The sequence below is a fragment of the Engystomops pustulosus genome, chromosome 2 (assembly GCF_040894005.1).
Source record: "Engystomops pustulosus chromosome 2, aEngPut4.maternal, whole genome shotgun sequence".
In the NCBI taxonomy this organism is placed as follows: Eukaryota; Metazoa; Chordata; class Amphibia; order Anura; family Leptodactylidae; genus Engystomops; species Engystomops pustulosus.
Window position 1 is genome coordinate 24,755,887 of NC_092412.1, and position 26,412 is coordinate 24,782,298.

The 26,412-nt window shown below is 44.8% G+C and overlaps 3 protein-coding genes across 6 annotated transcripts in view; 1 reads left to right on the forward strand and 2 right to left on the reverse strand.

Annotated features, from left to right (window-relative positions):
- Nucleotides 1-2,085, reverse strand: part of DLG2 (discs large MAGUK scaffold protein 2) — an 860,202-nt gene extending 858,117 nt beyond the window's left edge. The window contains exon 1 of one of the 2 annotated variants that reach the window (XM_072134001.1): nucleotides 1,433-2,085. In XM_072134001.1, the coding sequence (XP_071990102.1) occupies nucleotides 1,433-1,451 (19 nt within the window). In that variant the 5' untranslated portion in view covers nucleotides 1,452-2,085. The remainder of the gene's footprint in view (nucleotides 1-1,432) is intronic. The other variant, XM_072134002.1, reaches the window with a different exon arrangement.
- Nucleotides 2,075-14,387, forward strand: LOC140117366 (transmembrane protein 126A-like). 2 transcript variants are annotated; one of them, XM_072134013.1, is made up of 5 exons: nucleotides 2,075-2,218; nucleotides 8,310-8,431; nucleotides 12,360-12,553; nucleotides 12,938-13,052; nucleotides 13,932-14,387. In XM_072134013.1, the coding sequence occupies exons 2-5, from the start codon at nucleotides 8,352-8,354 to the stop codon at nucleotides 14,158-14,160; spliced, it is 618 nt and encodes a 205-aa protein (XP_071990114.1). In that variant the 5' UTR covers nucleotides 2,075-2,218; nucleotides 8,310-8,351; the 3' UTR covers nucleotides 14,161-14,387. The 2 variants fall into 2 exon arrangements, with proteins under 2 accessions (XP_071990114.1, XP_071990115.1); XM_072134014.1 differs by having other exon boundaries at nucleotides 2,131-2,213.
- A 540-nt stretch (nucleotides 14,388-14,927) lies between these two features.
- Nucleotides 14,928-23,230, reverse strand: CREBZF (CREB/ATF bZIP transcription factor). 2 transcript variants are annotated; one of them, XR_011853008.1, is made up of 3 exons: nucleotides 22,319-23,229; nucleotides 21,978-22,048; nucleotides 14,928-19,364 (listed from the first exon to the last, which is right to left on the reverse strand). XR_011853008.1 is itself a non-coding variant. In XM_072134012.1 (2 exons), exons 1-2 carry the CDS (start codon nucleotides 23,116-23,118, stop codon nucleotides 22,033-22,035), a joined length of 816 nt encoding a protein of 271 aa, XP_071990113.1. In that variant the 5' UTR covers nucleotides 23,119-23,230; the 3' UTR covers nucleotides 20,123-22,032. The 2 variants fall into 2 exon arrangements, 1 of the variants encoding a protein (XP_071990113.1); XM_072134012.1 differs by lacking the exon at nucleotides 14,928-19,364 and having other exon boundaries at nucleotides 20,123-22,048; nucleotides 22,319-23,230.
- Nucleotides 23,231-26,412: the final 3,182 nt, after the last annotated feature.

The following is a 26,412-nucleotide window of genomic DNA, read 5'->3' on the forward strand; positions in this document are numbered from 1 at the left end:
GAACAGATTATATATAGTGTCCTATCTGCAGGCAGCATGTTAAAGAGCAGGAGGAGCTGAACAGATTATATATAGTGTCCTATCTGCAGGCAGCATGTTTTAGAGCAGGAGGAGCTGAACAGATTATACTGTATATAGTGTCCTATCTGCAGGCAGCATGTTATAGAGCAGGAGGAGCTGAACAGATTATATATAGTGTCCTATCTGCAGGCAGCATGTTATAGAGCAAGAGGAGCTGAGCATATTGTACATGTAAAAGAAGCTCTGCTTCTCTTGCTGCATAACATGCTATATATATACAGGATCTGTTTTCGCTCATACAGGGTACGGTCAGTATTCAAATTTGAGAAGTCTGAGGAGTGATCTGTATATTTTTGGGATTTTGTGTGTGGATAGCCGTAGTTTATGTGAACTGTACGGTGGTCTGTAATTATTAGGGGTCTGGTCTTTGATTTTTTTTTAGGATCTGATGAATGGGGTCATATATGTTATTTGTGACATAAATGTAACTGTGAGTTAGTAATGTAATGGATACAAGAAATCAGACCCACACGTCCCCTGATCACTGTATACATATGATAGACAGACACAGAAAAAAACATGACAATGACAGTGAGGGATGGGATGAAGGTTTACTTTTGGCATGAACTTTACATTTTTATACAAAAAATATACAAAATAATAACCATATGACACGAATTTAAAACATACTTTCATATTTAAAATAAAAAAGTAGAAAAGCACAACAATTGTATATTTTACATTTTATATTTTTATATATATATATATTTAAAAAAGAAAAGAACATAATATTTTATAATAAATTATCATTGTCTACAATCAATTCTGCAATTTTAGTGGGGGTGGGGGGCATAAAAGAACAGTTACATTAATTAATGATTTATTAATGAATATTAATAAAAAATATAATAATAAAAAAATAAAATAAATAAAAAAGAATAATAATACAAAATAATCATTTATACATTAATAAATAATAAATTATTTAATTAATTTGCAGTGTAATCTAAATTTTTTTTAAAAATGAAGCAAATCAAATACTAGAATAATCATCAATATTATTAAAGAAAGACGACATACACATTATTATACTTAATTTTACTAAAATATTGAATATAAAGTACCGTAATTAGTCATAATTAAATGATAAATTAAAGCATTAAAGTCTAGTTTAATACAAATATCATTGTAATAATAACAATATAATAAATAGTATAATAAATAAATAATATAATAAATATAATAATAAAAAAAATATAACATTCATTAGAAAATCATGTTTATTACAAGAATAGCAAAATGTGAATTATTATTTAAAAAATATCATTTATTTATAATTTAATTATTTATAATTTATTTATTAATAAACATATTTATAAAAATAATAGAAATAATAATAAGAAGTGCCCACCTTTCCTCTTCACTGGCATTCTCTTCGGCTTTTATACTTAAAGAAGGAAAAAAGTTAAAATTCCTACAAACAGGAGAAGACGTCCAGGTGCAAAAATGTCAAAAATATCAAAGAAATTGCGCAAAAAAAAATTTTTTTGTGGAAAATATACGGTTCACGGAATATTAGGAAATATTGAAAAATAAATTTAAAATAAAATGAAAATAAAATGTATCTGGAGATTCTGGGTGATTTTCCATCAGCTGTCGGGCAGACGAGTCATTAGACGATTATCGGATCAAGCAAAAAATTCTGCATAGTAGGAAGAAGAGACGATGCCATCTGGGAAGCTCCGAAACTTTTTTTTTTCCCTTTTTTTTTTCAAAAAATTTGAATGCTGCGAATGGCAGGTGCTGAGGATGCCCCCTGGGGGTGCAACCCAATACCAGGCAGCCCCCTTCTCCCTGCACTACTGCCAGTCACCCTCCCACTGGGTGCCTACAGGGCTCTGGGGTTTCCAGGCTGTGCCAGGATTTTTAGGAAGCAGAGCAGCCCACCCCAGCCACCAGGGCAGTGAGCAGGCTCACACATGACTGCAGGGGGCGCTGCTGTCACCGCACAGAGCTCAGCAGGTCATGTCAGGTGCACTCACACTCCACACAGTGCACACAGGCTGCAGCTCAGGCGGGTCCCAGGGCGCCTGCGCGCGCCACGTGACTCGGGCCCCCTCGCGTCACGTGACGCGCAAGATGGCGGCGCCCATGGACGCACGGGGGTGAAGGTGAACATCGGGAGCGCCAGTGTACGGTGAGATCGGAGACGACATAGACTTAGTATATACCACAGTACAGGACAATTATATCTCACAAAGTAATACATTAGCTTTTCCTAGACATTGGTTACTATGAGCCCCTGCCTGTCATTAAATGGTTGTAATAGCTATATTATATAGATTACATTGTAATAGATGGGACTGGATTTAGGCAAATCACTGACACGCTGACATTGCAGATACTAGAGATATAATAGTGACCCCAAACTAACCCTTGACTTCCCATAAAGGAACATGGAGAGGCGATCACTTAACACTGCACTACGTATATAATGTCAGCCAATCTATTAGGCCATCCAGCTCCTGTGTGACATCATCAGCCACCCACAATCGCTGCCTTTGGGTGCCAGAGGTAATAGTGGGACACTGGTCGGAGCACATTCCCTCTGAAGTCACTTAGATGCAGTAGTCCATGATTAAACACTGTGTTGTATAATAAAGGGGTCTGAGCTATTTTGATCTTGGGTGTTGACATTGGCGCTGAGGTGCGATAACATATCCGAGCACCTGCTGCTGAATTATAAAATGTCATGCAATCTTGTTTTTGCAGCTCTGCCATCAGAAGAAAAACATGCCCTAAAAACCTGTGTCTTATGGCGAGCTTATCACAATTAGGAGCTTTGTGTAGTAACCTCCGCTTTTTTTTTTCTCCTCCTTCATCACTTGATACCATTAAACGGGTTACCCTGCAGACTCCAGATTCTATGAATATTGATGGTGACAGGTTCATTCAGCATTATTTATTCATTTATTTTATCTCATGTTACCCTTTAATGGCCTGTGATGTAATAGTACATAACAAGGCTGTTAAGAAAGTATGCAGGCTGAACCCTCTCTACACAGTCCTGGTGTTTGCTGCATATCTCAGGTAACACGTGTGTGTGGGGCTGTCTATAGGAGACACCAGGGCCTGTCATTTCTGCTGATCCGTAACAGTGTACCAGTGGCACACTGTTACAGATCACTAGCAAGAAGTATTGCAGTATATGGTAGGTCAAATCAGACCCCTTAGTTTACTGGTACCCTAGGGAGAGTAAAATACAGTGTTTTGGATTGCACACTAAAACCCGTGTGCTACTATGAATGTATTGCTCTCTGCTCCAATTTATATATAATATATACCAAATTCTTGTGCACAGTTATTGTGACTATGCCACCTTCATGCCATGTGGGCATGGAGGGGGGTATGAAGGGGAGTGGCCACCAGCAGAGTGGATGGACACAGATGTTCCTGCCTCGTGCCTGCGCACTTTTTGTTTGCAGGTTTTTACGCAAAACTATGTCAGGTTGGAACTGGCATAGTTTTGTCCAGCCGTCCATTGGATACGTCAAGAGGCCTAAGCCTGGACGGGCATGGCCTTTATCATATCTGACACCCGATTGATTTCCCCCAAAATGTGCATGTGAAGAATCACACAGGCACAACCGTGGGGGCACATTTGTCTATGCCAGAAAACTGTTGTAGAGGCCCTAAAATAATTGCCGTCGCTAGCGAACCAATTGCGAATATTTCCCACTTAACAACATCTCAATGCCAAGGTGGCTTAGAGTGGCGGTACAGAGGGCGCAGCCAGCAAGGGAATGGGCTGCAGCAGGAAAATATTTATAACTAAAGGTTCACCTTCTGCGCAAATTTCTAGTCCAGGTAGAACCTGTGGTAGAAATAAACGCTGCGCAGCTGGCCTGTAGGGACGCCGGGAACATGATAAATCTACCCCATGGTCTCTAGGATTCTCTAATTTATTATTGAGTAAAAAAAAGAAAAACAACACCATGTGATGGATATATAGGCTTGTGTCACGGAGAATGGAGATGGAATGTGATGTACTCTTCTACAAGGCTGTAAATTTACTAGCTTGGAGGATATGTCCATATAAAAAATAAATAGTTAAAGAATGGTTGGACCTTTTTACAAGCACTGTCAACCTTCTGTCACCCCCCCCTTTATCCTCATATACAGGCAGTCCCCGGGTTACATACAAGATAGGGTCTGTAGGTTTGTTCTTAAGCTGAATTTGTATGTAAGTCGGAACTGTATATTTTATCATTGTAATCCCAGCCAGAACTTTTTTGGTCTCTGTGACAATTGGATTTTAAAAATGTTGGGTTGTCATAAGAATCAATATTAACTATAAATCTTCATTACAGACGCCTGTGATAACTGTTACAGCTGTTTATTGTAGCCTGGGGCTAAAGTACAGTAACTTACCAACATCCAGAGGTCCGTTTGTAACTAGGGGTCGTATGTAAGTCGAGTGTTCGTCTGTACTAGAAGCTCTTGAGAGCAGGGCCCTCATTTCTATTCTTTCATCTGACAACGTTATATACAGACGTCGCACTAATCTTTTTCCAGTGGAGTAAAAACAAAACAAAATTTCATTAAAATTTTTTTTTTTTTCATTGTAAAGTTATAATGATTTTACCAAATTATTATATCTGATTCCTCCTTTGTGCTGCTCGTCCTTTTCTTTCCAAAGTTCTGGCATTTTCTGTTCTGAAATTGTTTGACAAAAGTCTTGCTCACTAGAGGTGAAGTGGGCAGGGAGTAATGTCTGTCAGTCTATACCCTCAAGCTGAGGCCAGATAGCTTGCCCACAGATCCCATGATGCTTTGTGTTTTCTGCCTTTTGCATTAAATACATTTAGTTTCCCACAAGTACATCCACTGAATAGTGCACAGTGCGCATACAGGATGTATATGGTGACAGCCTGGCACCTTCCATCACATGGAGGAGCAGGGGACATGTACAGTAGAAGCAGAATATATATGGTGACCGCCATTCTAGTGAATGACGTGAGCCTCAAAATGCCTCACCACACCCCCCTTTAACCCGATAATATCGGGTTAAAAGTGGAGTGGTACGTAGCGCCTGATTGGCCTGCGGCTCCCTATTATATTTTTAATAGGGAGCCGTCCAGGAGCCAGAACAGCCGGCTCTTCTTAGTGAGCGGAGCCTAATGAGTCAGCTCACTAAGAAGAGCCGGAATTCCCATCACTATTCAGAACACATCCAGCTCTGCTACATACACACAGAGAGCTCTGTCACATGACCTCTTCCTTTCTGAGCAGGGAGCAGCAGCCCCTCCCCTCCCAGGAGTCTGTAGAATTTTTTTATACTACTAGTGGGCGGCACGGTGGCTTAGTGGTTAGCATTACAGCCTTGCAGCTCTGGGGACCTGGGTTCTAGTCTCGGGGTCAACATCTGCAAACAGTTGGTATGTTCTCTGCGCTTGTCAGCACAGGGAGAGGAAGCAACCATTGCAGCAATAAGGTAATCTGAAGGTTATAGCAAAGAAGCTGCTGGTTAAGATAATAGGCAAATAATAATAATAATATAATAATAATCTTTATTTATATAGCGCCATCAAATTCCGTAGCACTTTACAAATCATAGGGGACATATACAACTATATTACATTACAAAGAACAGTCATATGGAACAGTAGGAGTGAGGGCCCTGCTCACAAGAGCTTACAGTCTATGAGGATGAGGGGGTGACACAAGAGCTTACAGTCTATGAGGATGAGGGGTTGACACAAGAGGTTGTAGAATAGTCCAGCCATTCTTCATAAGGGAACAATATAAAATAATTTAATAAATAATTTACTAAACAAAGTTGTTTTTTTACATCCTAAGAGCTATTGATTTGTGGAAAAGGCCACTAAACCATCTTGTGCTTTAGCTCTCCAGTGTGGTGTAGCATAAAGAGGATGTGTGCGCTCCCCTGTGTGGTGTAGTATATAGAGGATGTGTGCGCTCTCCTGTGTGGTGTAGTATATAGAGGATGTGTCAGCTCTCCTGTGTGGTGTAGTATATAGAGGATGTGTCAGCTCTCCTGTGTGGTGTAGTATATAGAGGATGTGTCACCTATGCTGTGTGCTGTAGTATATAGAGGATGTGTCAGCTCTCCTGTGTGGTGTAGTATATAGAGGATGTGTGCGCTCTCCTGTGTGGTGTAGTATATAGAGGCTGTGTGCGCGCTCCTGTGTGGTGTAGTATATAGAGGATGTGTCAGCTCTCCTGTGTGGTGTAGTATATAGAGGATGTGTCAGCTCTCCTGTTTGGTGTAGTATATAGAGGATGTGTCAGCTCTCCTGTGTGGTGTAGTATATAGAGGATGTGTCAGCTCTTCTGTGTGGTGTAGTATATAGAGGATGTGTCAGCCCTCCTGTGTGGTGTAGTATATAGAGGATGTGTCGGCTGTCCTGTGTGGTGTAGTATATAGAGGATGTGTCAGCTCTCCTGTGTGGTGTAGTATATAGAGGATGTGTCAGCTCTCCTGTGTGGTGTAGTATATAGAGGATGTGTCAGCTCTCCTGTGTGGTGTAGTATATCGAGGATGTGTCGGCTCTCCTGTGTGGTGTAGTATATAGAGGATGTGTCGGCTCTCCTGTGTGGTGTAGTATATAGAGGATGTGTCGGCTCTCCTGTGTGGTGTAGTATATAGAGGATGTGTCGGCTCTCCTGTGTGGTGTAGTATATAGAGGATGTGTCGGCTCTCCTGTGTGGTGTAGTATATAGAGGATGTGTCGGCTCTCCTGTGTGGTGTAGTATATAGAGGATGTGTCGGCTCTCCTGTGTGGTGTAGTATATAGAGGATGTGTCGGCTCTCCTGTGTGGTGTAGTATATAGAGGATGTGTCGGCTCTCCTGTGTGGTGTAGTATATAGAGGATGTGTCGGCTCTCCTGTGTGGTGTAGTATATAGAGGATGTGTCGGCTCTCCTGTGTGGTGTAGTATATAGAGGATGTGTCGGCTCTCCTGTGTGGTGTAGTATATAGAGGATGTGTCGGCTCTCCTGTGTGGTGGAGTATATAGAGGATGTGTCGGCTCTCCTGTGTGGTGGAGTATATAGAGGATGTGTCGGCTCTCCTGTGTGGTGGAGTATATAGAGGATGTGTCGGCTCTCCTGTGTGGTGTAGTATATAGAGGATGTGTCGGCTCTCCTGTGTGGTGTAGTATATAGAGGATGTGTCGGCTCTTCTGTGTGGTGTAGTATATAGAGGATGTGTCAGCCCTCCTGTGTGGTGTAGTATATAGAGGATGTGTCGGCTCTCCTGTGTGGTGTAGTATATAGAGGATGTATAATCTCTCCTGTGTGGTGTAGTATGTAGAGGATGTATAATCTCTCCTGTGTGGTGTAGTATGTAGAGGATGTGTCGGCTCTCCTGTGTGGTGTAGTATATAGAGGATGTGTCGGCTCTCCTGTGTGGTGTAGTATATAGAGGATGTGTCGGCTCTCCTGTGTGGTGTAGTATATAGAGGATGTGTCGGCTCTCCTGTGTGGTGTAGTATATAGAGGATGTGTCAGCTCTCCTATGTGGTGTAGTATGTAGAGGATGTATAATCTCTCCTGTGTGGTGTAGTATGTAGAGGATGTGTCGGCTCTCCTGTGTGGTGTAGTATATAGAGGATGTGTTGGCTCTCCTGTGTGGTGTAGTATATAGAGGATGTGTCGGCTCTCCTGTGTGGTGTAGTATATAGAGGATGTGTCAGCTCTCCTATGTGGTGTAGTATATAGAGGATGTATAATCTCTCCTGTGTGGTGTAGTATGTAGAGGATGTGTCGGCTCTCCTGTGTGGTGTAGTATATAGAGGATGTGTCGGCTCTCCTGTGTGGTGTAGTATATAGAGGATGTGTCGGCTCTCCTGTGTGGTGTAGTATATAGAGGATGTGTCGGCTCTCCTGTGTGGTGTAGTATATAGAGGATGTGTCGGCTCTCCTGTGTGGTGTAGTATATAGAGGATGTGTCAGCTCTCCTGTGTGGTGTAGTATATAGAGGATGTATAATCTCTCCTGTGTGGTGTAGTATGTAGAGGATCTGTCAGCTCTCCTGTGTGGTGTAGTATATAGAGGATGTGTCAGCTCTCCTGTGTGGTGTAGTATATAGAGGATGTATAATCTCTCCTGTGTGGTGTAGTATGTAGAGGATCTGTCAGCTCTCCTGTGTGGTGTAGTATATAGAGGATGTGTCAGCTCTTTTGTGTGGTGTAGTATATAGAGAATCTGTCAGCTTTCATTTTTCATTTTCGGTGATTAATCTCTGCCTATGTTGTATGTTACAGGTTTATATCACATGTCAGTCGACCGATCATAATTGGGTCACAATGGGAGTTGTACAGCGTGAAGAAAGTGAGTTTGAAAAGTTCTTAAAAGTGAGATTCACACAACTTCCTGCAGTTCACCAGTGAGTATCAACTAGTTTCCTGTATTTATACAAAATACTCCCTTTGAATTTTCTACAGTTTTGGATCTAGTGTTGGGTTGTGTATTTCTAGAAGTTTTACCCTATTTTAGGCTCATTGAGTGATATACACTCACCGGCCACTTTATTAGGTACACCTGTCCAATTGCTCGTTAACACTTAATTTCTAATCAGCCAATCACATGGCGGCAACTCAGTGCATTTAGGCATGTAGACATGGTCAAGACAATCTCCTGCAGTTCAAACCAAGCATCAGTATGGGGAAGAAAGGTGATTTGAGGCCTTTGAACGTGGCATGGTTGTTTGTGCCAGAAGGGCCGGTCTGAGTATTTCAGAAACTGCTGATCTACTGGGATTTTCACGCACAACCATCTCTAGGGTTTACAGAGAATGGTCCGAAAAAGAAAAAACATCCAGTGAGTGGCAGTTCTGTGGGCGGAAATGCCTTGTTGATGCCAGAGGTCAGAGGAGAATGGGCAGACTGGTTCGAGCTGATAGAAAGGCAACAGTGACTCAAATCGATACCCGTTACAACCAAGGTAGGCAGAAGAGCATCTCTGAACGCACAGTACGTCGAACTTTGAGGCAGATGGGCTACAGCAGCAGAAGACCACACCGGGTGCCACTCCTTTCAGCTAAGAACAGGAAACTGAGGCTACAATTTGCACAAGCTCATCGAAATTGGACAGTAGAAGATTGGAAAAACGTTGCCTGATGAGTCTCGATTTCTGCTGCGACATTCGGATGGTAGGGTCAGAATTTGGCGTCAACAACATGAAAGCATGGATCCATCCTGCCTTGTATCAGCGGTTCAGGCTGGTGGTGGTGGTGTCATGGTGTGGGGAATATTTTCTTGGCACTCTTTGGGCCCCTTGGTACAACGCCACAGCCTACCTGAGTATTGTTGCTGCCCATGTCCATCCCTTTATGAGCACAATGTGCCCTGTAACATCTGATGGCTACTTTCAGCAGGATAATGCGCCATGTCATAAAGCTGGAATCATCTCAGACTGGTTTCTTGAACATGACAATGAGGTCACTGGACACAAATGGCCTCCACAGTCACCAGATCTCAATCCAATAGAGCATCTTTGGGATGTGGTGGAACGGGAGATTCGCATCATGGATGTGCAGCCGACAAATCTGCGGCAACTGTGTGATGCCATCATGTCAATATGGAGCAAAATCTCTGAGGAGCTTCCAGCACCTTGTTGTATCTATGCCACGAAGAATTGAGGCAGTTCTGAAGGCAAAAGGGGGTCCAACCCGTTACTAGCATGGTGTACCTAATAAAGTGGCCGGTGAGTGTATGTCCATCTTGCTTAGTAGAGTTTCAGAGGAAGGAAGAGGAAAAATTGCCAAAAGAGGATGCGTTTTTACCTGTTACCGTGTGTTTGGCTGGTTTGAATCCACTTTCCTTCATTTCTGGCAGTGTAAGCGGCTGTAGAAATATAAACACGGCTGCTTACACATCCAGTAATTAATAAAAACGGATGCAAACCGCACTGTGTGACCGCACCCTTAATGAAAAATCAATTGTTTTTTTATCAATAATTTTAGGAATTTTTGGGGTTCAGTTTTACAGATGAGGGAGTGGGAATATCCCGGCTAAAAAGTTAATGATTTAATTTCAGTTTTAATCTAAGGTTGTCCTCAATGGGGTATTCCAGGAATAGGCACAATGTATTTACATGGGACTGTTAGGAGGCCAGGGGACAGGAGGGATGGAATTACATGGAGCTGCATGTTAGGAGGCTGGGGGTCAGAAGGGATGCAATTACATGGGGCTGCATGTTAGGAGGCTGAGGGACAGGAGGGATGCAATTACATGGGGCTGCATGTTAGGAGGCTGAGGGACAGGAGGGATGGAATTACATGGAGCTGCATGTTAGGAGGCTGAGGGACAGGAGGGATGGAATTACATGGAGCTGCATGTTAGGAGGCTGAGGGATGGAATTACATGGAGCTGCATGTTAGGAGGCTGGGGGACAGGAGGGATGCAATTACATGGGACTGCATGTTAGGAGGCTGGGGGACAGGAGGGATGCAATTACATGGGACTGCATGTTAGGAGGCTGGGGGACAGGAGGGATACAATTACATGGAGCTGCATGTTAGGTGGCTCAGGGACAGGAGGGATGAAATTACATGGGGCTGCATGTTAGGAGGCTGGGGGACAGGAGGGATGAAATTACATGGAGCTGCATGTTAGGAGGCTGAGGGACAGAAGGGATGGAATTACATGGGGCTGCATGTTAGGAGGCTGGGGGACAGGAGGGATGCAATTACATGGGGCTGCATGTTAGGAGGCTGGGGGGCAGAAGAGATGCAATTACATGGGGCTGCATGTTAGGAGGCTGGGGGGCAGAAGAGATGCAATTACATGGGGCTGCATGTTAGGAGGCTGGGGGGCAGAAGAGATGCAATTACATGGGGCTGCATGTTAGGAGGCTTGGGACAGGAGGGATGCAATTACATGGGACTGCGTGTTAGGAGGCTGGGAGCAGGAGGGATGCATTTACATGGGACTGCGTGTTAGGAGGCTGGGGGCAGGAGGGATGCAATTACATGGGGCTGCATGTTAGGAGGCTGGGGGCAGGAGGGATGCAATTACAAGGGACTGTGTTAGGAGGCTGCCGGACAGGAGGGATACAATTACATGGAACTGCATGTTAGGAGGCTGGGGGGCAGGAGGGATGGAATTACAGGGGACTGTGTGTTAGGAGGCTGGGGGACAGGAGGGATGCAATTACATGGAACTGCATGTTAGGAGGCTAGGGGACAGGATGGATGCAATTACATGGGACTGCATGTTATAAGGGTCAGGGACAGGAGGGATACAATTACATGGGACTGCATGTTAGGAGGCTGGGGGACAGGATGGATACAATTACATGGGACTGCATGTTAGGAGACTTGGGACAGGAGGGATACAGTTACATGGGACTGCATGTTAGGAGGCTGGGGGACAGGAGGGATACAATTACATGGAACTGCATGTTAGGATTCTGAGGGGATAGGAGGGATGCATTTACATGGTACTGGGCAGGTGATTTTTTTATTACTTTATTTGTTGGTGGATTTAAAGGGGTTGTCTTCTTCCTACCATATGTGGTTTTGCAGCTCAGTTACATTAAGTTTTCCACAAGTGAACTGCAATACCAGCACACAACATAGTGAGGTGCGGCGCTGTTTGTAGGAAAAAAGCAGCCATGCCAAATATTGGGCAGAACCTTTAATAGGAGGAGAGTGGGTGTTCTTACATGTGACTGTATGATGGAGGGGACTAGATGATCATGTACAATGAGGTAATCAGCACATGGAAGGTCATGGTGATATAGGGGGGACGCCAGTAATCGCACCAGACATGCACTCTGTGACTGCACCCTAAATGGAAAATGAATCGCTTTTCTCAATTTTAGTAGTTTTGGAGTACAGTATAGAGGGAGGAGCTATGAGAACTGAGGGCTCATGTGAGTTGTAGTATCCTGTGTCTGCTATATTGAAGATAACCCCACCTAATTTAGAAAGCCCATTAAAGTTTTAAGAGTAAACTAATTAAGCTACATTTGGTGATTCATGACATTAAGTTTTGTTGTTTTCAATAATTTATATAGCATTATGGGTTTTTGTATCAGATGTTCATATCCCCTTAACTCTCCAAATCCCTTGCTTTCCATAGAGTTGCATGAGATTACCCCAGCTGCCACTAGGGGGAAGTTTACTGAAGACACAGTTTTAATTTTAAACTGTGAGGTTATATAAACCTTGTTCATCGTGAGCTCCCCCTAGTGGTGGCTACAGCCATAATTTTTCCACTTATGTAAAACCTGTGACTATAGTGTTTTACCTGTACATTGCCTTCTAAATAGCTGCATGAATTATTTTATCATTTTTTTTGTCCTTGTAGGAAATATTTCCAGTATGGAAGTCTCCTGATTGGTTTAAGTGCCTCAACCTCTGGACTGGTGTGTAATACAGTATTCAGACAGACCCTGAAGATCAGACGGGGCTACATAATATCCTCCCTCATCGTGTCCACCCTCCCGTTGTTCCAGACCACGATCCTTTATAAGATCGCTATACCTGACGCCATCATGGCTGGTAAATCATCAGATACTCCATATAAATCAGCGAGTGCAGCTCATCCCTTAGCTGAGACTCTGGAAACTCTCCTGAAATGTGTGTTTAAGTAAATTCCCCATGATATAACAAAGTGATAAAAGTCTTCTGGACTCCCACTGGTAACATTAAAACCACAAACAGCGCCACTCTAGTCTATAGGCAGTGGCAGGTACTGCAGCTCCATCTCATTGAAGTCAGTAGTGCCAGTGTTTCCATATAAACCCATCCAGTAAGACCTAGTACTACCCCTATAATAGGGTTTATTTTTTGTCCTACTCGTACAGTGTGAATGTTCTCACTACACAGGAATATTAAGTGTGATGTCTGATGTATTTTAATGGTTAATTCTCCCTCCCCTCACAGGCAAGATGAATTGTTCTCTATGTAACACCTTGCGTGGTACCGCCATTGGAGGCATTGTCGGGGGTCTGGGCTCCGCCTCCTTGGCTGCATTGGTCAGCACGGCATACTTTATCAAGTAAGTTTATCCATGTAGCAGACCAACAATACCCATACAAATTGCGCCATATTCCTATAGGCTCTATTTTTATTTTTTTTTTGAAGGACTTATTCATTGCTACTATTTTGGGGATTGTACGACCCTTTCATCACTTTTTGGTGCAAAATCATTTTAAAAAAATGGTGGATATCGGAACTTTTGGGCCGCGCCAATTCCTAACATATTTGTTTATTTGCGGCCTAGGGAAAGATGGGCGATATGAACTTTTTGGTCCTTTTTTTTATAAAAAAATTTTTCAAGTTTTTTTTTTTTTTTTTTAACTGTATCTCTAGTTATGTGAACATAATACAATAAACTTCAGTACAACGGTTTTGCAGTGTATTGTAAAATTGCTGGGTCTGTAAAAGAGCCTGTAAATATCAGAAGCTGCTACGACAGTTATGGAACCCTTGGTAAGGGTCCTGGCTGTCATAGTAACTCGTTGGCGCCATCCGATGATGTCAGATTCATGGCGGCGCTTGAGGAGTGAACACCCATGATCAGTGCTGGCATGGATAACCATGGGCACAATGCGGCTAACACCCCTATGTATGGAGTGGGCCTGTTCCATACATCCTTAAAGGGGTAGTCCACTTTCCCTCATGTTTTACGCACACTACAAAAAAACTTGAGGTAACGTGGCCAATCCCTTTAACTGACATATGACGTACAGAACATCAAGCGCCAAATGGAGGAGACTAAAGCTGAACTCTGCTGGAGCAGCAGATGACTGGTCTTGTCGGACCCCGACACCATCTTGTAGTTGGGGGGGGGGGGGGGGGGGGGGAGACAATGAAACTAACACCTAAAATCCACATTTCGGGGATATAACTTCCCGTTTCTCTCTCTGTCTCTCAGGTACGACAAGAGGCCACTGCCTAATGACCTGTTCCGCTTCTGCATAAACCTCTACAGGCCGGCCATGATGAGGCTAAAGTACTTCTTCCTATTTCAGACCTTGCTGTGCACAGTGGTCAGTGCCGGCTATTACACCATATACGAGAAGATGCTGACCCCTGAGGAGGAGGAGGGGGGGGGTGAACAAATAAACAGGCTTTGGGTTTTTTATACTGTATTGTCATACTAATGGGGCGTTTCTTCTCCAAAACATCCACACCACTAGGGGGCAGTAATAGGTCTGTTCTGACCACATGGGTCTCATTTATTGTGGGGTAACAAGATCAACCGTGCTCTGTGTTATCACTTGCATGCCAGGTTATTTCTCTACAATCCCTCTTACCCAGCAGGGATGACATGTACCACCCTCTCCTGTGTAATATAACAGTAAATATATGTATTTATTCATCATTGGCTACTGCTTGGTGTTCACCTAGGAGAAGGTGGGACTTGTGACCTTATCTCTCCAGATAACTGTCCTCCTATCAAGGGAGGATTTGCCCCGTGTGGAGATTATGTGACACAAGTCGGTCATACTGGGGCCTATATTCAGTCGTACAAACCCTTGTTGTAGATTCTGCTCTGCAGGGTGAGAATAAAGGTATTTGCCTGCAGGGGAAACTTGGCCACCAGCTTCTACCTTCTCCCACATCACCTGCACAACCAGAGCACCAGCACCGGCTCCTCTGCAGGTCCTCCAGTTCTGCCGATGGGCGAGATATAACATACCATATGAAGTGACAGCAAGACGCGATTTGCTTAAAGGGGTTGTCAACTTTCAGAGAATAATTGTTAGTTCTCTAGGAAACTTCCTTGTTTACTTCTAGTGGATAAACCCCAGTCCATGGTCATGTGATGTCACACAGGTGCACGGCTCGTTATATCCCTGGTCATGTGATGTCACACAGGTGCACGGCTCGTTATATCCCTCGTCATGTGATGTCACACAGGTGCACGGCTAGTTATATCCCTGGTCATGTGGTGTCACACGGGTGCAGGGCTCTTTATATCAGCGTTTATATTATTACGAGCCTTGCACCTGTGTGACATCACATAAACCGAGTCTATATGCACAGACCGTAAACAAGGAAGCCTTCACCCAATTTCAAGTGGACAACCCCTTTACAGGAAACCTACCATCAAAATTCAACATTATAAACCAGGGCCACGTACTCATAGATCCAGGGTCCTTGAACGTGGTAATCTTCTTATATTAGTTATCTATGCCCTCCCTTCTAAATAAAAAAAAAAAACACTATACTAATGAGCCTTTATGGCTCCTGTGGGAGTGTTACCAGACCCCCCTCCGTGCTGCGGCTTCACAAGCTGGTCCTGCCTCTCACTGCGTGATTTAATCTCACTCTATCCATTTTAGCAAACAGTAGGAAGGGAAAACAGTGAATCTGCAGCACAAAAAGCTTTGGGTAACTAGATTCCACCTTCCGGCTGCAGCAGTGTGAATCCATTCTCAGCCGTAAGGCCATGAAGTACATGTTATGCTAAATGCATATGCTGTAGAGCAATTACTACCCCAGGTCTCAGACTCACAGTATCAGCTTGTATTTGTAGAACAAAAACCCCTTGGCTTATCTTGAGACATTATCCAGGGGGGAAAAACTAAATAAGATAGTGTTTAGCACCATGCTGGGTTCTGAACTGCACCACCCCCACTCACAGCTGATTTATTGTATTATACCTTGTGCAGTACTCCAGGTTGTCAGAATGCCCCTCCCTTCTGGCCCTGCACTATGAGTGGAGTGTTCCTTTAATCATGGTTAATGTTAGCCTGTGCATACATGTATTCACATGCCCTTCCGGATATCTTATAATGTGATCGATACATCTGCCTTGGGTGGAAGCCGTTTTGCCCGAGATGGTTATGATGTTTATATATGACAATGCATATACTAACCAAAACACAACTGCGGGTATTAGCTGCAAAATACAGCAAACCCCCACATGTATATGAAGATCCCCTTCAGGATCTGCTCCTTTGGGAGCACATAGCCCTGTGAATGTAGCCGTAGGAAAAGAGTGAAGTATTGAGTCAGCCACTAATTGTATGAATTCCCACTTCAGATGAGAGAGGCCTGTAAATTACACCATAGGTAGAGACAAAATGAGAAAACAAATCCAAAAAGTATTAGGAGAATATCATATGGTCTGATGAAGCCAAAGTAGAAGTGTTTGGTAGAAACAACTTGTGGTTGGAGAAGAGTGAATGCAGAGTTGCATCCAAAAAAACAACATAGCTGATGTGAAGCCTGGAAAGAAGGGGGGGGAGAAATCAATGACAGGGGCCGTTCTCTGGAAAAGGTCCAGGACGACCGATCCGTTTACATGAAAGAATGGGACCATGTATTTTGAGTGCAAGCCTCCTTCCATCAGCAAAGGCATTGAAGATTAAACATGGCTGGATCTTTCAGCATGACAATGAAGGAATGGCTTCATAAGACACATTTCAAGCTCCTGCAGTGGCCTAGTCAGTATCCACATATCAACCCTATAGAGAACCTTTGGAGGGAGTCCGTGTTGCCCAACAACAGCCCCAAAACATCATTCACCTAGAGGAAATCCGCATGGAAGAATGGCCAACATACCAAAAGTTTGTACCTACTTTGTTACACCCTTTGTTGGTAATGAGAGACCAAAATGTTTTCTGCAAGTCATTGTGATGTTCTAGATGTTTTCTCATTGGGGGACATTGATCATTGTCTGTCAGTGTTTTGAGCGTTTTTTTTTTTAGCGCAAAAATCTGGTGCATCTCATTAATTTGGCGCATTAATGCGCCATTTTCTGGCGCACAGCAAAGTTCGGCACTTAGTGGTTCTGAGTCCCTGTGCCGTATCTGACATAGTGAGTGTCTCCTATACAGATGTTTGCACTGGATCTATCACAAATTTGCACCTAAAAAGGCACAAAATTGCACCTACTCTGAGCCGGTGCACTTCTTTAAAAAAAAGAAAAAAATCACTTTACATTACTAAAAACATACATTTTAGGTTCCCAAATGAAGAATTCCCTCCATGCAACATGGAAAATACTTCGGAGCAGTTTTAAAATGTAAAATTTCCCCAGTGACGACTTCATCATTGTCTATGGGATCATCTCTGGGAGTGATTATTGTCTTATTGTACAGATCTGAGAATATTATCAGTCTCCATTTACTGTACATTATAATAAAAAAAGGCAAAGACTCATTTCAGCAAGAATAATTTTTTTTTTTTACATCTCTAACTTTTAGTCCCTGCAGTTACATCACAATGATAGTGTTTTGTGCAGAGATGAAGCCCTGAACGTTCTGTCACATTTCCTCAGTCTCCTTTCATTATTGCTCACAAATGAGATCTAACAATTTGAGACAAATTTGGAGCAAATAAATTGGGCATGAGACAAATCCAAAGTGCATTTACTAAGGCAGAACTAGATCCATCATAGATCAGGAGCCAAAAAGAAGAACAAACCAGGCGCAAAAATAGGCGAACCTGAGACCCACTATGATTAATGTCCCCCCCCAAATCTCTCATAGTTGAGGTCCTACCTATGACAACTACAGGCCTCATCTTTTTAAGAGTAAGAACTTGCACAATTGGTGGCTGACCAAGTACTTACCTCATACATTTATGGCATATCCATTGTGGTCACCATTTCCAAATAATATAGAGAACAGCGCACATACCTGCTCCTTCTCCTAGCAGAGGAATTGGATTTCCTAACCATAAGTCATCATTCACACAACCTGGGCAAAGCACATGGCTGGATGGAGCGGGGGAGGGGGATGGTGAATCCAGCATTCCTCACCCATCCCCTCTTCATGGGAAGCCGAGTGGTCATGCTGCAAATCCAGGCAGGAATAGGCCCTCCTTTCTCTCTTGCATCATGGCCACCTGGCTTGGTCATGGTGCGGCAAGAAACTGTGTGCTCACCACATTGTGACCGGATGCAATACACCTTTATGAAGGCTGCGATCAGGCCACAATTTGTGGGTCCAGTTCATGGCTCCCGATACAGTCATGTGCATGAGGCCTAAGAAGGAAATACCCCTATGTGTAAAGTATTGCACCTACCAACCATGGAAGTGAATTAACCTTTTGTTATACCAAACCACAGCCCCATTCAATACCAGGGCAGACCATATCTTTGAGGAGCTGGCCAAGTGAGTCGCCAACTTAAGTCATACATTAATAGAGTAATGTATCATCTGAGAACGCTTCGAGAGTTATGCACTCCACCTCCATATCATAGATGTGGGCGACGAGGGGGGGAAGCTGTTTGAAATAAAGAGGAGATGTTAATGTATCAGGACTTCAATTATAAGCAGTACATCATTTTGCACAGCGCCCCTCACCCACTTATACTCCAAGAAACATACCAGACAATTTGCAGCAACTGGTTTATTACATCTTTCTCTTATACTAACCACAACAGGTGATATTTATACACATAGATTAAGGAGATGGAAGTATTTCTTCCAACGCTGCTTTGTTCCCAAAACTGTACAGGAATCAAGTATCCGAAAGCATCAAATCCCCCCCCAAAAAAAATTATATACATGTCTAATCACAGAGCATCCCCCTGACATCACTCTACCGGGATATAAAATTAGAAGAAACTAATGAACGTCATGAGATTATACAGAAACTCTCCTCATCCTGCACATATTTATCCTCCCCCCTCCATTCTGTGGTGTGGCCTTGGATTTAGAAGCAGATTGTCTGATATTACAATGCATCTGATCACAGACTGCACCATAGGACCCCAAATGATGCAGGTTTGGTCCAGTAGAACCATATGGGTGGTACTTGCAGCATGCGCTGGCCACCTTATATAACCAGAACCATCATATCAATAGGAGTCCAGCTCTAGACTGTTTAAAAGGGCCATGGATACTAAAAAAAAAAAAAAAAAAAAAAAATATGATATCAATAGATTTTCAACTACTTACTAAGGACATCTCAGGCCACAGTGACTGCAATTTATACTGCAACCGGTTGCAGAGAGAACAGAAACTTCTAAAACATAATGGTATAGACTGTGCCTAGAGCAGAGTCGTAGGTGTGGGGGTCACTTTAGGTTTGTGCAGTAATGTTACTTGGAGTATGGGTTGAGTCCTGCAGCAGCCATTGGCATCCTTTCACCATCATGGGATATTCACAACCGGACAGATAATCTGCTTTTATACCCAAGTCCCCAGGATATGTCAGTCATCTCTGACATCCCTCACATTACACAAACATAACAGGTTATAAAATGATAAATCATAAAAAAAAGCCCTGTGATTACCTCTGGTCCCCTCCTGGACCATACCATACACCATACTACCTTATATTACATAGCAGGACATGTGTGGTCAGCGACAGGTCCCGAATCTTCCGCCCCATAGAGCTGAATCCACTTTAGCATAAAGAAAAACAAGGATGCTAAATATACAGGGTCCATGGAAGGAAGCGAGATTTCAAAAGGTTTCAGGATGTTACATTATAGTAAAGCTTAGAATGATGGGGGAAGTAAATGAACCCACCGCCGTTAATTACGATACAAAGTCATTTGTGATTCAATACAAGTTGATCCCTTTTGAAATCTCACTTTACAAACAAACTTCAGTATTGCAGACAAATTCACCTAAAGCTTTACATCAACTTCTGCTCCCTAATCTTTCTGGAAAGTTTGGGCAACACTAAGACTGACATGTAGTTTCGCTCTGCACAATGGGGTCCAAGTCGATATAATAGTTACTGACGTTAAAGGGGACCTACCACAACGATTCTACCTATAAAGGTAGATTGGGTGGTAGGTGGATGAATGGGACGCGAGGAGAGCTCTTTTTTGGGCCAATCCTCACATCCCGGCTATCCTTTGGTAAACTTTAATAAGTATGTATGTAGCTGGACATGAGGCTACAAGCCTTGGCTACTCCACGGCCCAGCAGCCTCGTTCCTCCGCCTACCATGTAATCTTTGGCGCGCAACTCCTCGTAGCTGCGCACCCTCATCCGTGTACCCGGCGATCTGCGCATGCGCAGAACGCAGGCCTACGGTTGTGTTGCCATAGCTCCGAGGCCGGCGCTACTGCGCATGCGCAGAACGCCGGGTACTCGGACGAGGGCGCGCAGGTACGAGGAGCTGCGTGTCGAAGATTACATGGTAGGCGGAGGAACGAGGCTACTGGGGCGTGGAGTAGCTGCGACTAGTAGCCTCATGTCTGGCTACGCCACGACCCAATAGCCGCTTTAAAAAATTTACATACAGACTTATTAAAAAGTTTACCAAAGGATAGGTGGGACAAAAAAGGGCTATCCTCACGTCCCATTCATCCACCTACCACCCGTTCTACCTTTATAGGTAGGATCGTGGTGGTAGGTCCCCTTTAAAGGGTTACACATCTTCAGGGCCAAAGTGTTACATAGACAAGCAAATTCCATACTACTATTGGGAAGCAGAAGACTTAGTGTGTAAAGTTTTTGCCCTACTGTGTTTTGGTACTAATGACCCTAAGGGTGATGCCACACGTTAGCATTTTGATTCAGTTTTGTAACAGAATCAAAGCGCACTAGGGTGGCCCGCAGCCCATCACATATGCATTTCTATGCAAACAAATACGGTCGGCAATCAGCGCCCGGTGTCTGACATTTACACGATGCAAAACACCAGGCGCTGATTGCCAATCACATGCATTTGCCTAGAACCGTATATGCAAATCGGCAATTACTTAAAGGACATTACCGCCAGGATGAAGGATAGTAAACCAAGCACACGTACTTGCAAGTATGTGCCCCCTCGGGCAGGATCTGCTCATATTTTGGCTTCTTATGCCCATGTTGCCCAGAGCCCCACAGGCCCATATGCAAAATTGTTAAACCTTGTGTGGTAAAAGCCAAAAGAGTAGCAGATCCTGCCAGAGGCACACATCTGCAGGTAAGTGTGCTAGATTTACAAACTACCCTGATGATAGATTTCCTTTAACAAGAGACAGCCCAAGCCACAAACATGGGCAGGAATAGGACCTACTTTGAGTTTTGTGGCTCGGGCTGTTGGCTCATTCATAGGTTTATGGAAACGACACATCATGAGCCTATACATGAATACATGGGAATCACATGCTAGCTGTTAGCACATAGTCAAACACATCAATCATGGACATGAGCCATGAGTGTAATATCTCATTAGTTGGTCTTCATGTTGTACTTTCCATTTGATCCAAGCAGAACATACAGGGGTAGACTAGCAGGTTTCTATAATTACATGTGCTCACTTTGTACTCTGCATGGGGACCCCTAGAAAGGGTGACTACAGTGTAAAAGGGGCCCTTACACCACCACTTGTGAGACAATAACTCATTAAAGGAAAACTACTACCAGGATGAAGGACTGTAAGGAATGCAAATATGCCAGAGTGCCCCTAAGGCTCATTTGCATACAGTCTTTCATCCTGGTGGTAGATACCCTCTAAGATCTTCCTGGTATCAGGCCGCTATGCATAGGACATGCTCAACCAAAACTTGGGAGGATAACAGGTTCTTGCTAGGATACTCCTCTTTGATTAAAAGGCCTTTGTTAAAAAGGTAAAAAAAGAGATAGCTTGGTCTGAGATACTCACTCCATGCAATAATTGGATTTACTGGACCCAACCTCAAATGAGCTGTTCAGCAATTCTACATTGTGTCGGGAAAACAATTGTAAGTGCATGGAGCGATTTTATCAGACCGGACTCGTTAGTGGCCAATGTCTGAGATACAATAGACTACACCTTTATAATAAATATGGTGTCAAAACTAGGTCTCAGGGGTTATATATTGGGGACCATATCAGAAGTACGGCATGTCCAAAACATACAGTATAATGTAGGACTAAAACATCAACTAACATAGCGCCGCGTTAGGCACAAACATGTGTTCTAAGAACTTCAGGGGGAACATAATCTAACATGTGATTAACTCTTTTGGGCTCCTACACATCTGCATCTTACATAGCACTAGGTGTCTGCATTAGCGAGCGACTTGGAGCCTTACCAGGTTGCGAGACGTTATAGGACTGCAACTCCTGCAACGGAGCAAAGCCAACAGTTCACCTAAAAGAGAAACTGTCAAGAGAGGTTTACTAGTATGAGATAATGACATCGGGTACACACATGCACGCCCCAAATCTTATACAAGAGCATCTCAACCCCTTATAAGTCTCCAGGAGCTCCCGCCCCCTCAGTCTATGCAGCCCACACCCTGGAGACCCCTCTAATCCACTCCCTCTGTCCGTACACAGGCGACATGTCGGCAGTAAACCCCCATCACCCTCCCCCAGAGTCTGTCCTCAGCAGATGTCCAGCACATAAGTCACAATCATTACTTGACCCTACATTTTGGCAGCAGAGGCGGCACTCCTGGCACAGGCCTGACAGAACTCCACAGACACCTTGTCCTTGTCCACATGTAGGCACACCCCAGCAGAGGGCGCTGCACCATCCTCCTCCTCCTCCTCTTCCTGGTCTAGGGTACTGGCAAGTCCTGGCAGCGCATAATCGTGGTCATCAGGCTTCTCACAGGGGTCGCGGAAGAGTGACGTCGACAGCTTCACCCCGCCCACTCCGGTCAGGCGTCCCAGCAGCTGGGAGAGTGCGCTGTCATTGGCCAGCACGGCCCGCAGGTAGCGCGCCTCGGACTCCAGGCGCCGCACGCGCTCCCCGAGGGCGCGCCGCTCGCGCTCCAGCCGCGCGTTCTCGCCGGAGAGGCGCGCCACCGTGCCCTCCAGCCCGCTGACGTACTCCTTCTTGCGCAGGCGGTTGAGGCGGGCGGCCACGGCGTTCTTGTTGGCGGCGGCGCGCCCCCTGGCGGCGGGGAGGTTGTGGTCTGTAGGAGCGCGGGTGGGCGCGGCCTCCTCCAGGCCGTTAGGCCGAAGTTCTGACAGGGCGCTTTGCTGAGCTCCGCTGTAGTCAGACGAGACTAGTTGCTGCAGGAGCTCGGTGAGGGACACGTCTTCAGGGCGCTCGTCTTCCTTCCACCATGTTGCGGCCTCCTCCACCGAAAACAAGTCGTCCAGCTCGGAGAGTATGGCCTCCTCCCGGGGCGCGCTCTCCGCGGCGCGGGCCCTCCTCTCCTTCCTCCTGCTCCGGGCGCCACAGGCCGCCGCCTTCGGCCGCTCTCTCAGCCGGTGCTTCATGATGCGCGAGAAACACCTCAGCCGACGTCGCGGAGTTGCGTTTCCAATGGCGTCTATGGGCGGAAGCAGGAAGAGGCGCTGTCACGTGACCGGTAACGTCAGCGGCGCATTCCTTATAAGGCGCCAGGTCGTTGATTGACAGCAGGAGGGGCATGTTGTCAAGGCGGAGTCACGCCCCCTGTCTGTGGCGGGAAAAGTCGTCCGCCTGGGCGCACGTGACCCCGGAGCAGCCAATCCGAGCCCTCAGCTTTGAGGAAAAGCAGAATATGTAGAATATAGTAGAAACCGACGACGACCATAATAACGAGTAGTGCGGGGTGCTGTGGGTGTCCAAATAGAGAAAATAGAAGGAGCAGCACCGGTTCTGCTCTCAGACAGGACAATGCTTCATAAAACGCAGCGCAGACACATTGGGGCTCATTTACTAAGGCCCTGGCGCCAGTTTTCTGTCAGACTTTGCGCATTATTTGCACAAATGTGTCGCTCACAACCGTTTTGTGTCACGGCTGCACCAGTCTAAATGCGACACAAATTTCTGGGGGCTTGCAGTACTCAGGCGGACCGTGCGCCACATTTACTAAGCAAGTTGGTGTACTGTTGTCATGGCAGTGCAGGGGGCGCTAGATTCATGAAGAACGGGCGCCAGAAATCATGAATCTGGCGCCCCCTGCGGTTAAAGGGGTTTTCCCACGAATTCAAGTTAGGGTGATGTCACACGTGGCGTTTTGAACACGTTTTTGGCCCGTTTTTAAGCAGTCCGTCAAAAAACGCATACGTTTTTGACAGGTTTGACCAATTATCTTAATTCAAACTGGTCAAAAACCACATGCGTTTTTTACTGCATGTGTTTTTAGACGGACTGCATAAAAACGGCCCAAAAACTCGTTCAAAACGCCACGTGTGCCATCACCCTATAGGCCCTATCCACGGGATAGGTCCCAACTTGCTGATGAGTGGGGGTCTCAGTGCTGAAACCCCCACAGATCGTGACAACGAGGGGTCCGGTGTCGCTCCGTCAGAGTAAGGCTACATTCACACGATGTATGCCCGCCGTACCGTAGTACGTAGTAGCGCTGCTCACCCCCGCCCCTCTCCATAGGAAGATACAGCACACAGCGCCGTATCACGGGAAAAGATAGGACATGTCCTATCTTTTTTCGGGCTACGGAGCGTTACGGTGCCGCAACCGTACAGGGCCGTGAGCCCATAGAAGTGTATGGGGGACGTATATCGGCCGTACATACGTCCCCCATACATGTGTGTGAATGTAGCCTAATGCAGCTGACGGCCGCGCGTGACTGTTCTGCTACCTTCATGTCTATAAAGCTGACAGAGATCGTTGAGCGCAGTGCTCAGCAATTTCCATCAGCTCCAGAGAGATTATAGAGCTGAACGGTCATGCACGGCCGTCTGCTCCATTAGTCTGACAGAGCGACACCGGACCCCTCGTTGTTGCGATCTATGGGGGTTTCAGCACCCACTGATCAGCAAGTTTTGCCCTACCCCGTGGATAGGAGCTAACTTTAATTCATGGGAAAACCCCTTTAAGCACTTACAGGCGTAAACCACGGCATTAAGCATGTCAGAAAGAGGAGGGATTGGGAAAGTTGTGAGTAAAAAGGTTAAAATTAAACTTTTATTGTTTATATATAAAGCATAAGTGTAGTGTGTTTTTGCCAAAATGTTTCTTAGGTAACACCAGTGGATTTTTGTCTGGGTTCCTTTATATCACACCTAGTAGTATTTTATAAATTTGTAGGGATAACAATAGGGAGAGGTACCCCAATTTATATACACCCCCCCCCCCCCCCCCAAATACTGTGAAAGCAACCCTACACTTAAGGACAAAGGTCTTAGGGTTATAGGTGGTTGTAGACTAGATCCTAGATTCTGGAAAGAATGACCATCACCAGTCCTGGGACCCCTAAGATATCTGTCTCTATTACACAATAGCCGAGTACTCTGCATCCAGAGTTGCTGAGGATACGATCCATCCCTGTAGCCAGACAGTGTGCATCAGCACTGTGTACCACATGCAGCTGATACACTACAGAGCGGCGCACGGATCGCGCTTGCATTGGCAGCACTAACATCTGTCTACAGAGCCCTCCTCTGTGAGCTATCCCCACGCTACTAAAGGTGGATGAGTAGTGTCCAGACACGTGTTCCACCGGGTCGCCCCGGCTTCTCCTATCACAGGAATTTGAAGACAGGAGATAACATAGAAGACGTCCTTCATTTTAGACCTCACACGATTACAGGAAATAATCAGACGTGATACTAAGTAACACACCTAGAACATGACGTATTCATTAAAGGTCATTTCTAGACATAATATACACTTTGAACTCATCCTAACTTATAAAGTGCACCAAAAGGAGAACATAAAATGGAATTTAAAGAGAACCTGTCATGCAAATGAACCCACCGAAAGTGAATACTTCATTAATAACTATGATTAAACACCATTGTCCTTATCCCTAAATGGATCCTTTCCAAGACTGCAATTTAACATAAATCTGGTTATTAACGTATATGCAAATCACCTGATGTGAGTCCATGACATATTCCCTGCATATTCGTGCGTTACTTGCACTGTCTTGCCTCCTGCTATGTGGAACATTGACAGAGAGCTCTGTTACATCATTGACTACTTCATCTCATGTGACCAGGGTGATGTCACCTAAGGTCCTGTTACATTTATACAGTCTACCTCATGTATGTATCTGATCACATGAAATCACTTCCATGGAGGATGGGGAGGAGTAGAAGTTCATGTAGGCTGCTGTGATCATGACTACCATGTAATCAGATATATACATGGGGTATTTGCTGCAAATGTCACTGGGCTTGGGCATCATGGTGGCTGAGTGGGTGGCACTTCTGCCTTGCAGCGCTGGGGACCTGGGATCAAGTCCCAGGGTCAACATCTGCAAAGAGTTTGTATGTTCTCTCCTTGTTTGCGTGGGTTTCCTCTGGGTCCTCCCACACTCCAAAACATACTGGTAAGTTGATTAGACCGTGAGCCCCATTGGGGACAGGGACCAATTTGGATAGCTCTGTGCAGCGTTGCATAATCTGTGTGTATATACATAAATAATAATAATAATTATTATTATTAAAGGACTTTACACGGCATCACCCTGGTCACATGACATGCTGAGAAAAGGCATGGGACATGGGGAGGAGTAGATCAGAGGGGCCAAGCAGGAAACGGCACTCTGAATGCAGGAAATATAAGATAAAGTTGATGTTTGGGGAAGTAAGGGAAACAATTTTTAGTTTAAAGAATGT